General features: G+C 40.8%; 2 protein-coding genes across 2 annotated transcripts in view; both read right to left on the bottom strand.

The window, feature by feature from the left end:
• Positions 1 to 5,720: 5,720 nt before the first annotated feature.
• LOC756419 lies at positions 5,721 to 12,926 on the bottom strand. Its single transcript, XM_030983606.1, has 7 exons — positions 12,912 to 12,926; positions 11,721 to 12,744; positions 10,845 to 11,081; positions 9,731 to 10,096; positions 8,670 to 9,011; positions 7,953 to 8,049; positions 5,721 to 7,176 (listed from the first exon to the last, which is right to left on the bottom strand). The coding sequence occupies exons 1-7, from the start codon at positions 12,924 to 12,926 to the stop codon at positions 5,721 to 5,723; spliced, it is 3,537 nt and encodes a 1,178-aa protein (XP_030839466.1).
• Positions 12,927 to 12,966: 40 nt separating this feature from the next.
• Positions 12,967 to 14,355, bottom strand: part of LOC754791 (bone morphogenetic protein 1-like) — a 4,881-nt gene continuing 3,492 nt past the window's right edge. Inside the window, exons 3-4 of the mRNA XM_030983132.1 lie at positions 14,296 to 14,355; positions 12,967 to 13,728 (exon numbers count right to left, since the gene is read on the bottom strand). The exon at positions 14,296 to 14,355 is cut by the window's right edge and continues 288 nt beyond it. Coding sequence (XP_030838992.1) covers positions 13,244 to 13,728; positions 14,296 to 14,355 — 545 coding nt within the window. The 3' untranslated portion in view covers positions 12,967 to 13,243. The remainder of the gene's footprint in view (positions 13,729 to 14,295) is intronic.

Raw genomic sequence — 14,355 nt, 5'->3', positions numbered from 1 at the left:
TCAGATTCTTCCGAAAGTATCACCTACTAATCCTAACATAATTTCCTGCAACATTTCAATACTTTTCAACTACCGGAACTTCTCTTAAGGATGAAACTGTGATTTTCTGTACATAGGTATACTCTGTTATCAACTTCGTTTCTTCCTTAACAACAATAAGAATATAAATAAACACTTCTACCGGTCTCAAAGATTATCGTTTTGGCAATGGTTATGCACCAGAGATAAACTGCACAAATAAAAACCTCTGTGCGAAGCTTAAGTTATATCTTTGTCTCTCTTTTCCTGCTCTGACACGATGCAGACATAATCACTACTAAAATGGCCCTACATATAACGTATTCATATATTTCTAAAGCCAATGTTAAGTTCTGTTCGTAATGGAAAATGAATTTGCCTAACAAAGTTCTAAAAAGGCATTCAATGCTGCAACTACAGATATTTTCGAAATGATTAGGTCAGACATTTTGTGATAAATCACAAAGATTAGAAAATAAAGCTGATACCATAAACTGGCAGCAGTCACGCACAGACTCCTATTTGGGATTTTTGGTTAAACTGATTAGCAGCACTTTTTTACCAGTTTGTCCATGATTTTGTTGGTCCCCAACTTTGTATAGAATTACTCTAAACAATTTTTTTCCTCTTAAACCAAAATTCAATCCATTTCGCGGAACTTAAGATTAGCTTGTTACATCTTTGATCCCATGAATTTATTCACAGTTTATGTATTCAGTTCACTTTGACTTTCATAAGGTGAACGCTCGTTCAGAGGAACTATTATTGTGCAAACCGGTCTGGTATTCAGGTGTTTGAATAACTATGGGAGTATTCTGAATAAGAGTGTGTCACTCAATGTGTGTCTAGGTCATAGGTCATAGGGTTTCATCACTCTGAAAATGTAACAGAATCTGACATTTAAATGCTTCTGTGAAGACATCATGAAATCAATCAGGTAATTTTAGTTATATATTCATCAAAATCATAAATTTTTGTTTTATACAATTTTTAAACGCTGCAACATTCTTCCGTTATCAAATAATTTCACTTTTGCCTTTTAATTTTATTTTGTTGAAAGAGGTGGTTTGCAAACTGAATCATTTTGGAATATGTGATGTCTTCATTTTGAAATGCAAGATAGTTGTTTCGTTATCAGGATTCTATTGTATAAACAAATATGTGTTTTTTGAAATTTTGTTTACCAAAAGTACAAACGATTGTGATTATTTTGAAGTCTTCCAAATACTATTTCTGTCTTCTGATGACGTGTGTTTAGCAAATGATTTTTTACTTTTTCCCATGGAAAACTTTGGCATGTAGCTACCTTCACATGTTGGTCAAATTTAATCCTAGACTCAAAATATGGACTACCAGTAGAGTTCATGCCAAAATACACTCCAACATGACAGTTTGATGAAGATATGTAGGCCTATTAGTTATAGATGATACAACTACCTAATACTGGTGTAAGAAATAACTCTCGTCTGTAAAGAATGTTTTTCTTTCAGCTAGAGCTGTTTTTCCAGAATCAGGATTGATTTCAACATAACTGCTAGAGTACGGATATCATTTTGTAGGAATTACACCCAAGCAACTCAAAATATATTGTATATGTTACTGTCAAGCGGTATAAGATTCTGTTTTATTTGTGTCAATAATTTTTGTTCGTTTGTTCTCAAGAACTTTATGTCATGAAAAGAAATAATGTTTGTTAAACTGCCTTGGTTTTTATGTGTTTTTAAAGGTGTGTTTTCAGTTTCCTTTTTTATTATTATGCACATGAATGGGTACGGGTACTACAACATTACAGTGAGGAGAAATATTATGTGGTTTTAATACATTTTTTGACTTTGCACATATGCCTTATAACATTATTTTGTGCATATTTTGGTTCAAGATTTTTTGGAAGAATCTGTTTTCTGCAGATTTGATATGTGGTGATAGAAACATTGTGAAATTTTAGAATCATAAGCATGATAGATGATTGGTGTAGTGTGCTGTTGCATTCTATGCATGAGCGAGATTTTAGACGCTGGAGCCTTGCCGACACCGTTTACAGCACGGTGGGACTATTGGCAGAGATTTTTTTCACCTGTTGATTATTATTTATGGTGAATGAACGTGAATGCCGATAGCTCTAGCAGGCCAGGCGTCTAAAATCTCGCTTCGTGCTCCTAAAATGCTCTACCTAGTAGTTTATCCTAACAAGAGTTCTTCAATAGTAGTCAGATATTGATACAAAAATTTGATTGTTGATCATGTAAAGTAGATATATGGAAATAGACTGTTACCTGTTCTGTAGTGCATCAAGAAAATGTGTAGTTATCTCAAGTATAGATCCATTGGTATATGATAGATATTACGTGTTGTTGAGAAACAAACAAAAAAATTGATATTGACTCTTACGAAAGAAAAAAAACCTTGCTGTATTCTGATTTTAAATGGATTGTTGTTCTATGATACATGAACTTCGATTGGTAGATCCTTTTTGTAATAGGGTTATCATGGTGAGTTTGAACTTAGGCTGTTGGGTATTTCAAAGAGAGAGAGAGAGAGGGGGGAGAGAGAGAGGGGGATGAGAGAGAGAGGGAGAGAGAGAGATAGAGAGAAGGAGAGAAATACAGAAAGGAAACCAAGTGAAGACTAAATGGATCAATAATAAAGCATGTGTTACCAGGAAAAAGTGTCAAAGTCGTCCTCCAAAAGAGGTGAGCTAAAAATCATGGATGTTTCAAACAATTTTGAGGAGGTTAATACTTTAAGGAAACTGCCATATATCTTATTGTTGATTATTATTATTCTTATTATTATACTGTGTGACTATTCACCTTCATGCAAGATATTATGTGGCAAATAAATAACAAAATATGGTAACCAGAAAAGAACAAAATTATACCTGTGTTCAGAGAGTTTTATTTCATTTTGTATCAGTTTGTGTGTCAGAGTGTGTGCAAAATCATTTACTGTATTGTTGGCTGAATTTCAGTTTTCTGTCAAGACAGCTACAGTCAAACCTGTCTGTTAAGGCCACCCAATGGAAACACATGCACTGGCCACTATAGACAGTCACAGATCGCCTTTCTAGACAGGTTTCACAACATACATTCCTTCCTCTAGGGAGACAAAAATACATGACCCCTAGAGACAGGTGGCCTTCATGGAGAATTGACCACTTAGACAGATTTGACTGTAAATTTGAATTGAATTGAATTTATTCACCACTTTCATTAAAACATACAAAGTCAAAGAATACAATAAAATATTTCTTATACAGTAGGCTTGCGGGTGCACCATGTGAGAGAGAGAGAAAGAGAACATAGATAAGTCAATACAATGGAAAATACACTAAAGGAAGAGTAAGAAAGGATGAGGAACAGGGGAAGGAGTGCTTGATGAGGATAGGTACTCGAACGAGATTGTAAAGACTTTCTAGAAATCAACTCGAGGGCAATTTCAATACCCATTGTATCGCCCTCAGAAATCAAGTTTGGATTATGAAACCCGTCACTCTCATCTTCACGGGCTTCAATTGGTGAAGCACCAGTCTATTGAAATGTCTAATAGGTTGATTTCTTTTTGGAAGTTGTTTACGATTGTTTTCATTGTTGATGAAAGACTGTGTTTTGGGGGCAGTACATAACTAACAGAGGCAGAGAGAGTGAAATTGTTGCATCCGTCTAGCGGGAAAGGAAAGTGTTAAAAAAAAACACTTTACCAGAATGTTGTTTGTTGTTTGTTCCTATAAATTAATTGCTTGTTTGTTTGTTTGTTCCCATGTATAGTGAGTTGATATTTTCAAGGTGAAAGTTTGTTGAAGACGCATAGGTAATGAAGGACAAATGTTGGAAATGATCTATAGAAATGCCGAGTAAGATTCATTAGTGAGGAGATAACAGAAATGATAAGCGTGTTTGTGTGTGGGACGATTAATTAGGGTTTTTACAGACGTGTATCAATCCGATATGATTATACAAATTACGTCTGGGGTCGACCTTTAACGTCATCATCCGAAAGGCGTGACCTAGTCTCGAACCGGGTCCACTGAGCATTTCAATGAAGAAAGAATAGAGATGTAGGGTTTGGTATATCAGGAGAAATTGTTGAACAAAATAGAGACACGTGCATGTAGATGAAATCTTGAATCAGATGTCAAACTTGCCGACAAGTTTGTCGACAGAAATGGCAACAATTTCACTTCTGCTATTACTGGGAAAAGGTCCTCGTATTTGAAAAAAAAATGTCTTAAAGTGGGAGATACAAAGTTTTAATAATTTTTCAGCAGAATTCTTTTCTCTAATGCAGTATCCCCCCCCCCCCCCATTTAGCTTCTCCCCTAGAAATGCCCCTGTCTCTTAATGATCTGCCCCTACAACAAATCTGTAATACTGGCCAGCCTGCTTTATTAATTCTTTTAAGTTTTGAATAAGTAATTTATTGTATCCATATTGTGCTGTATTCTTATTAATTCTCGGGTGCACAAAAAAAGCTTCTAAAGAAAAAAAAATGAATTCGTTTTAATCGGTTTTCATTCATAAATATCTCTTTTATTAAAGATAACATACAAGTCATAATAATATTCATTGACAATTGCAAATAGATTCTGTATGCGGTACACACATTTTGATTGTTATGAAATGCATGATTGTGACGAGATCCCTGATAGGAATGTAAATGTATCACTTCCCTTTTTTGATCTGGCATAATATTTCACTGATAAACCTTTTGTGAGGAATTCATAGCAACAAATGACCTGACACATACAGTACTATAAATTAAAATACTATTTTACATCAAAATCTTCCCGTGCCGGGATTGGCCAGATATGGTTCACGCGACATAAAATACTTAGTAGTATCACGTGTAATACTGGATGTGTTGTGACGTCAATCATAGTGTGGCCCTCGGCGTAGTCGGTTGGTGTCTTCTGTAAAACATCGGGGGGGGGGGGGGGGGGGGTATTTCACAAAGACTAAGATCGACACTATGACAGGCTGTTCATGCCACTATTTGCTCTCACCATTAATATGATCTTTAGATAATTTTTTTTTTCTTCAATAATGAACTATCAAAAATGTAAATTCTGTAGATTTCTGACCATGATTTGTACATCCCTTGAGAGACCAATGCCAGTCAATGGTGAGATAAAACAGCGGCATGAACGGCCTGTCATAGTTAAGTCCAACTTAAAGTCAATATTAGTCTTTGTGAAACACCCCCCAGTTCTCAAAGCGGTTGGCTCAGGAGATGGAGAGATTATCTACGAAACGAAATTTCCTTTATTCCAATCCGAATAGCCGTGGAGTGTTTTTTCCCCTCACCCGTAACTTTTGCATTTTACCGAAACATCTGAGGGACCTTTTTTTGTACTTCCTAGACAGTATCTATAAACTAAGTAACTCTTGGAGAATGCGCTTCCAGTTGCACCACTCCAAAGCTTTGGAATAACCTACCACTAGACATAAGAACAGCCTCATCGGTTGCTTGTATTCAAAGTTTTGTTGAAGATGCACTGTCATGTTTTCAGGAGCTTTTGAATGCTTTTTTTTTTTTAATTGTGTGTCTGTAAAGTAGCACTGTTAGGATTTTTGTTTTTATCACAGCACAGTAGACTATATAGCAGCTGCGCGATAAAAATTGATTTAATCATTATTATTATCACGTAAAAACTTTAAAACGAAATGTTAGCTTCCTTTTTTTTGAATATAACTTTATGCATAGAATTATATTACAGTATCATTTTGAAACGTCTGATTTTCTTCCTCAAGATTTCCTGAATCTTCGACAATACATAGCGGTCTGTACAATTCATTGTCGACCATAACAGTGCTCATGATGCCGGCATCAATCGCGTCGTCAACATCGAGTCCGTGTGTATCTATGTCCTCCCCAATCTCATCGTCGATTTCATTCCTGTCAACGATTTGATACTCTGGATCATCGACAGCTTCATCGTCGACAGGCTCGAGCTCAGCATGTTCATTTGAAGCATCATCACAATCATTGTCCATATCGTTGACGGTTTCATTTCTCCAGACCACGCGGTCGTTATTACCAGGAATTTCAACTGCATCGCTTTTTCCATGGATCTGATTCGCAGGATTATGATTATCAGGTTGTATGGGATTTGTCTGAATCTGCTCGTTGACATTCTCGTCGTCATTTTCGTTCCTCGTGACAACATGATAGAAAGTGTCGTCCAGGGGCGCAATATCATCGTACAGTTCATCGTCAACAGCATCGGAAACTTTCCTCCATTTCTCTTCCGAACTACGATTATCAGGTTGCGTGGGGTTTGTCTTAATCTGTTCGTTGACATCTTCATCGTCGCTTTCGTTCCTCGTGACAATGTGATAGAACGTTTCATCTAGGGGCGCAGTGTCATCGTACAGTTGATCTTCAACAGCATCGGGAGCCTTCCTCCATTTCTCTTCCGACCTATCACCACCAGCTACATTGTACGCACCATCTCCACTGCCCATACCAACACTTGTATCGTCGTAAATATGTCCGTCGCTTTCCTGCTTCATCGGGATATATAAATCATTCTCGATTAAACTAGCTGCGATTGCGTCACTGTTCGAGCTCGATCGTCTGGGATCGTCACTGCAGCCGACTTTCAACAATTCATTCGATAGATCGCACACTTTCATCTTATCCGAGCCGAAATCGGTCGATCGCTGCTTCTCTTGAGTCTCCAGATCGTACGGTATCTCTTGGTATACTTCATTATCGCTCTGCCCGTCAACTGACTTCGCTGTAAAATCGCTGGTACCGTAATACTCGATATCGGCCAAATCATCTAAACCGGTACCGATATTAGATCCTCGATGGGGATACCGGTGGTACTCGTCAATACCGATGCCGCTTTCATCACACCCACTATCGCGGTCGTTTTCGTTACCGCCACTCCCATGATACATCGGTAGATCGGAACTCATCTTTTCACTTGTCGTATCGATGTAAGTCGAGTATCTGTGATCGTCTTCTTCGCCGATGTCGGTCGGTGGTCGCGGTAATGGCTTTTTGATGGAGTTCTCACCGTTTGATGGCGAGTGATGGGTAGAGTTTAGCACGATGTGGTCGATGGTCTGGTATTCGTAGGCAGGGTTGATGTGGTGGAGGTTGTCGTCTTCGCCCAAATCCTTGCCGCCATCATCGACCAGGGGTGGGGAATTTCTGGGGGAAAGTAAATATGTCAGAGAAGATATTGAAAGGGAGGCACTCTGCAATGATCTGGGGTCTTATTGGGGGGGGGGGCAATTTCGTTTCGTTTTGTAAACAAAATAATATTACCATTGGTAGGGGTTTTGAGAAACGCATAGACAATTAAACGTGGAAATAACAAGTTCCTTAAAAGAGAATGGGCACTAGCATGACCTTTATTGTAGTCGTCTTCACTATTCCATCTTTACCATGCTCATCAACATCATCAGGAAATAATAATTCTCTCCCTCGTAACAATAGGTGTCATCATATCATTTGACTTCTGTATGAATGACAACAAGGTCATCATCATTCTGTCATCTCCAGCGCTTCATCACCCACATCATCACTATCATCATCCTCACCGTTATTAACATTATTGTCATCATCATCATCATCATCATCATCATCATCATCTTCACCATTATTACCATAATCATTACCACCAGCAGCAGCATCATCATCACAATTATTACCATGACCATCATCATCATCATCATCATCATCATCATCATCATCATCACCATCATCATCATCTCATCATCATCTTCACTATCATCACCATCATCATCATCGTCGTCGTCATCATTTACACCAACATTACCATGATAATTATGATCATCATAATCTTCTTCTTCTTCAACACCATTATCATAATCATCATCACTATCATCAACAAAGACAAAATCGTCGTCATCGTCGTCATCATCATCATCATTACTATTAATGTCTTTGCCTAGAGTTCTTACCTCGACCGTCGAACTAGCCATAGAACAACAAGGAGAAGCAACCCAACAAGAACGAGCAGAGATATGATCACGGTTGACACCACAACTTTCATATTACCTGCAATGAAGAAAAAAAACTAGAGATTGTACGAATCAGGCAGAAAAAGGGTAAATACAAATTCAAGAATGGATGAACGACCAGCTAGTACAATCGTGACAATTGATGGGAGCTAACAGCATGACAGCATGAATTGGTGATAATTCAAAATATTAAAACATTTTGAGAAATAGAGACACAAGCACCCAGACTTGTATGCAAAAAGACATAGAGGGAGACGGACGGACAAACATAATAGAGAGGTTAAGAGAGAGAGAGAGAGAGAGAGAGAGAGAGAGAGAGAGAGAGGGGAAGGGAAGGGAGCAAGAAAAACAGACGGGAAGAAAGAGGAGAAGGAAGAGGAATGGGAGTGAGGGAGTAAATGGAGAGAGAGAGAGGGAGAGAGAGAGAGAGTGAGAGAATGAAAGACAGAAAGAAATGTAAGCAAAGGAGAAATAACATTTGCTTAAAATTAACAGGCCGACAATCACAATACTCTCAATAAAAAGAAGAATATTGGATTGTGAATAATAATTTTCATTCCATTAAATCAAACATTTTTTTTTTCTCTCTCAATGCTAGGACCCTGTCCACAAAATACCATTTTGCGTCCATATTTTGTATAGCATATAACAACCAACCTGTTCGTGGGGCATTCGATCCCGGCACCTCTGAGACGGTACTCCATGGCGATGTCAGGATTAATGTCGAACCCTTAGCAGACGACATCGTGCTGCCTTCGCTCGTCTTAGAGGGCGCTAGACCTCTAGTCGACCTCGGATTTACAGACTGACTACTAGTCGGGTTTGTCGTAGGGAGGAAGGTCGGGTCTGTCGTAGGAATAAGAGTTCCTTCTGTAGTACTTTTTGGTTGAGGATACATGGTAGAACGAGCCTCGGGAGTTGTGCTTCCCGGAGGAGGTGTTTCTGTTGCATTTAAGGTTGAACTGCCTGCGTCAGTTGTTGGAGTAACTGTTGTTTGTGCTGTCGATACAAAAAGTTGTCAAGAAAATTTACATTGAAGAATATCATAATTAGTCCACTTTCTATAATATACTATGAACAAATCCTTTGGACAAACTTAGCAATGTTGACGTATTTAATAAATAGGCCTACTTTTCATAACATGACATCACGGCTTAATTTTGTTATCCCTCTCTTTTGTTCTTAATCCTGCCTTTTCCTTTACCAGACGTATTATCCGTCTCTATGCCCTTTACAGATATTATTACCCCGGTCATTGGATTCATTCACGCACATATGTACACAATCTCCACTCCCTGGGTAGTATTCGTACCATATGGTCACCGTGAGTGCATATGGCAATTACTGACACAAGGGCTCTCATCATCCTACCAGGTCCCAATTTATCTCCTTGGTATGGAGTGGCAAACGTAGATCAATGCATTTCCAGAGGACATTAGTGCCGTGTCGAGGATCGAACCCACGACCTTTGCATTTCGGTAGGCCTTTTTTTATGAGAAAGAGATATGCTGAAAGTATGTAGGCATAGTGTAGAATCAAAACACATATAGCAAAGTGATTGGGGGGGGGGGTGATCAGTCCCATTTAAGTACTACCAAAAAAATTTAATGTTTATACATGTATTAACCAATGCGATTCGGAATTGCACTTCTCTTCTTCATTAGCCCTCTACGTCAGAAAACAAAACGACGTCCTTGTAAGGATCATCCCAATCTCACCTTCAATGCGAGTTGCAGAGACAACTATCCAAAACCCTTGGACAGACACCGAGCCATCACTGACAAACTGAAGCCACAGATACGGACTAGCCGACTGTATATCATTGGGTACGACGCTCCCACCGTAGACGCCGATCACTTTTGAGTCGGCGTCCGAAGGGTGCCGACCGGTTCCGATGGTTAACGAATCATACTGAACATCCTCTAGGACGAATTTCTCAAAGTGGAGAAGAATGAGGTGATTTGTTGGTGTCGAAATGGTCCAGAGTTCGTCGGAGTTATCTGGGTAGTCTAGAGGAAAGTCTGGTGAAAAGATGTTCGCTTGGTCCTCCGAATCGAGAGTTATGTTTCTTCTAAACTCAACACCTGTTAATTGAATAACAATGAAAATGATTTCTTATGCATCATGGGTGCTAACTGTCTCAACCTATGCTTATAATAATTACTATATAAATGTATACTCGTGTTGTGGTTGTTGTAGGATAGGGGTACTGACTATTTCAAAAAGTCGGCATGCACCACGATCCCCCCCCCCCCCCTTTCTCTCTCTCTCTCTCTCACTCTCTCTCTCTTTCTCTTCACCTCACTCCATCCTCCTCTCCCATTTTGCATGATCATCTCTCATGTTATTCACCCGTTCTCTCCTCGGCCATTTCTCCTAACCCCCATCATACATTCCTTCTTACTCCTCTATTTTGCCTCATCTTCCCTTCTGTCCTTCGGAGAGGACCAGAAGCAGTCGGTCCTCTGGTTGCTTACTAACAAGCATTAATGCTTTCTTAGCAGGCAGGTAACATTAATACCACACACACACACACACACACACACACACACCGCTGTCCGTTCTATTTCACATAATTATTCTTATTTTACTCTTCTCACAAAACTCGCCCTTTTTTTCCTAAAGCCTATCCCACTTTCCCCACAATCACATAGAGAGAATTGTATTCCATCCCTTTAGATATTATCCACAGTTCTGTGTGATTTTTTTTCTCACCATTTTCCACAGCGTATATCTGAAGAGAGAATCCGTCATAATTGACAGAGCCATCTGTCGTAAACCTCAACCACGTCTCACTCGAAATGGAGAAAGCGCCCTCTCCGTCTGCCCTACCAGAAAACTCCTTCAGCGTTGTCGAGTAGTCATCCGGATCGGTTCCATTACCGAGAATCAAAATATCGGATCTGGCCTCGGTGTCCAGTTCGTCGAACATAATAAGGAGCTTGAATGACGGTTCGCATGTAACTATCCAAGATAAATCTGCGTCATCTGGATAGTCGGATTCCGGATAGTTCGGTGAAATAAGGTTCAGGGTTTGAAACCCGGGAAGGTAGTTGTTTAGGGTAGGATCTGTGAAGAAAAAAATGTTGGATTGTTTTATGCATTGTAATTATACAAAATAAAACGCTTTTAAAGAGGTTGAACCATTATTTTTTGACAAATTGAAAAAGGCTTTGGGCTTCTTCTTCTTCTTCTTCTTATCGAGTCACTACACAAGTCCCGTCCAGTGGTCCACACAGGCTTTGGCACGGCAATTAACGGCTTCCAGGTCATCTTGGGTGCATGGCTCTGGCAGGGGTGGGCAGACTAGCAGGTGTTCCATTGTCTGTTCCTGGCCGCATTCACATGCCGTTTGTTCGTCTCCTAGACCCCACCTCTGCATTAGGACTCTGCATCGACCGTAGCCAGTTCTTAGGCGGTTGAGGCTAAGCCAGGTAGGCCAAGTCTCACTGGAGCCGGTTGCGAGGGATTCCTTCGGGCTGAGGGAGAGTTTATGTGGAGTTGTCTGAAGGTGGTTAGACCACAAAGTCATCCTTTGGTTGTGAGGGCTAGTATTAAGAGGCTCTACCGAGTGCAGAAAGCTGTGTCTGGATTTGAGCCGCTTGCCCACTGGCTGTTGTTCGAAGAGTGGGTGGAGTGGATTGTTTTCTTGTTTGTCCTTTTCTTTCTGGGACAAGACCAACCTTCTGACGTGTGGAGGGGCAATACCGCAGAGCAGGTAGATGTCTTCTACTTTAGTTGGCCTTAGGCATCCAGTGATCGCTCTACAAGCTGAATTTAGAGCTGGGTCAATCTTGGGTGCATGGGCCGACCTACTCCATACTGGTGATGCATACTCCGCAGCAGAGAAGCAAAGCGCGAGGGCTGTCGTCCGGATTGTTCTGGCATCAGTCCCCCAGTTGGTGTTGGCTAGCTTCTTGAGGATGCTGTTGCGGGCTTTAACTTTTGCCTTTGTGTTGGCAATGTGGTTCTTGTAGGTAAGGGAGCGATCGAGTGTGACGCCTAAGTAGACTGGGTTGGGAGTGTGCTTCAGCCTTTTCCCATACCAGCTGATCCTTAGTTGATGGTTGGCATCCCTGTTCTTGAGGTGGAATGCGCTTATCTGAGTTTTATCAGGGTTAGCTCTCAGGTGGTTGGTCGCATAGTATGGGATGAGACCGGCCAGGGCATCACTGAGGGACTCCTCCAACTTCACAAAAGACTGGTTCTGGGTGGCGATGCAGAGATCATCGGCGTAGAGGAAGCTCCTGGTGTTTGGGTGGATCGGTTGGTCATTCGTGTACACGTTAAAGAGTAACGGTGCGAGCACACTTCCTTGTGGTAGGCCATTTTTCTGTCTGCGCCATCTGCTGCGATTCCCATTGAGAACCACAAAATATCGCCGATTGGACAGCAACGTCTGGATGAGTCCAGTCAGTCTCACGTCCTTTGTCAGCTCAAAGATCTTCCTGGTAAGGATTCTGTGATTCACGGTGTCGTAGGCAGCAGAGAGATCAACGAAAGCAGCTCCGGTGATTAGCTTACTCTCATACCCGTCCTCAATGAACTGAGTGAGGTTTAGGAGTTGGCCAGTGCATGATTTTCCTGGCCTAAACCCTGCTTGTTCTGGAATGAGATGTTCATCCACGAATGGGGCGATGCGGTTGAGGATAAGCCGCCCGAACAGCTTATATGTATGGCACAGTAGGGAGATAGGCCTGTAGCTCTTTGGACTGGCTGCGTCTTTACCAGGCTTCAATAGGGCAATAACAAAGGCTTTGGGCAATAAACTATTTGGGACCTCCGAGGCGTTATTTTAAATTCTCGGGTCGAGCTCTGATATATAACAACAATGAGAATATGAGAAGCTGTCTTCAAGAAATACGATATACCGAATAACAATGATAAAACAATAAGTACAACAATCTGTAACATCGTGTGATCAAATTGTAATTGTCGGCCTGTGATTGGGGCTTAATAGTTTATCTCTGTGGTAAGCTGTGTCAGGATACAATGAGATCTTGCGCCGTTACACACGAAACGTCATGCGGAATGCGATGTCATCTGTCAAGTCAGTTTGTCAATACGCTAGTAAATGCAAGTAGTGTTTGCATTGTTTATTTTGTATTCACGTTTTGAACGATGTTACTCTCACACGTCACGGTGTGTCAAAGGTAGCGCATGCCGCTGACGCAGTCGCTGACGCAGTCTCATATCGGGAAAAAGCATCAAGTATAATGTCGACTGGGTTATTACCTGCGCCGATCAAGCTTGTGGAAGTAATTTATCAATACGCCATTCGTTGACGGAGAACCTACGTCAGCTAAATGACGCCTCGTGTGCAACATGCATTCATGCAATAAGTGCACATGCGATTGAAACTCACCTAGCTGCGTTGATTGGAGCGTCAACGTAAACCCGTCATCATCTTTCCTTAGGTCCGTCACCATCTCAATCCAGACATCACCGACGGTTGTGATGACGTCATCGGGAAGAAACTCCCCAGAGTAGCGAACCAGGACGTGGTCGCCATCGCCCGCGGCTTCCCAGTCGGTGCCGATCGTCACGTAGTCAGCCTCCTTCTCCATGGCGAAGGCGAGGAAGCTGATTCGAACCCGGGACCCACTTGGGGAAGACACGAACCACAGCTGATGGCAGTCGTTTGGATAGTCGGAGGGGTAGTCCCTAGATGTGATCTGAGCGGAACTGTTGTCATCAAGAGAGATTCGCTTAGTCTCTGGAAAAGGGGAAACAGAAATCGATAGGTGGGGACAATTCATAGTGTTATTTTTCTCTCTCGATATAACCATGGTAACTATTACATGTGCTTAATGGCTTTGAATCTCTATACTCTACAGTCTGTTTCCCATGAACTCGCTGGCGGGCAACTTTTTGCAAGCTTCATTTTGAAAACTGTTACCCTTTATGTCAGAGATTTGTTGGTAAACTTAAAGGCGATGTCACTATTCCTAACGTTTCATTTGTCTTTTTGATGAAACTACATATTCCAAAGATATGCAGCCCAATACTTTTTTTCTAAATTAAAAGGGGGAAAAAATGAACATGTAAAGTTACTATTACTATTCCACATCTTCCATTATATGTATTTTTTAAAATGATTTATTCAAACTTTTGTGGGGTGAGGGAGGGGGGGGGGGGGGAATGGGCGCCTGTACTTTTTTTTCTTTTTTTTCCAGCCAAATCAGAAGGCATTTATTCTGACCAAGTACTCATACACAACAAGTGATGAATATCAAAGGAAAAAATTTGTTTAAGGTATTACGACTTATTTAGAAAAAAATACCTTTTATTTCAAACATAAATCTCCTTTCTGCCAGTATATCACCTTGCCCCCCGGAAGTGA

This window comes from Strongylocentrotus purpuratus, unplaced genomic scaffold, assembly GCF_000002235.5.
Source record: "Strongylocentrotus purpuratus isolate Spur 01 unplaced genomic scaffold, Spur_5.0 spur5_scaffold_13, whole genome shotgun sequence".
NCBI lineage: Eukaryota > Metazoa > Echinodermata > Echinoidea > Camarodonta > Strongylocentrotidae > Strongylocentrotus > Strongylocentrotus purpuratus.
This window is presented reverse-complemented; position numbering and strand designations above follow the sequence as displayed.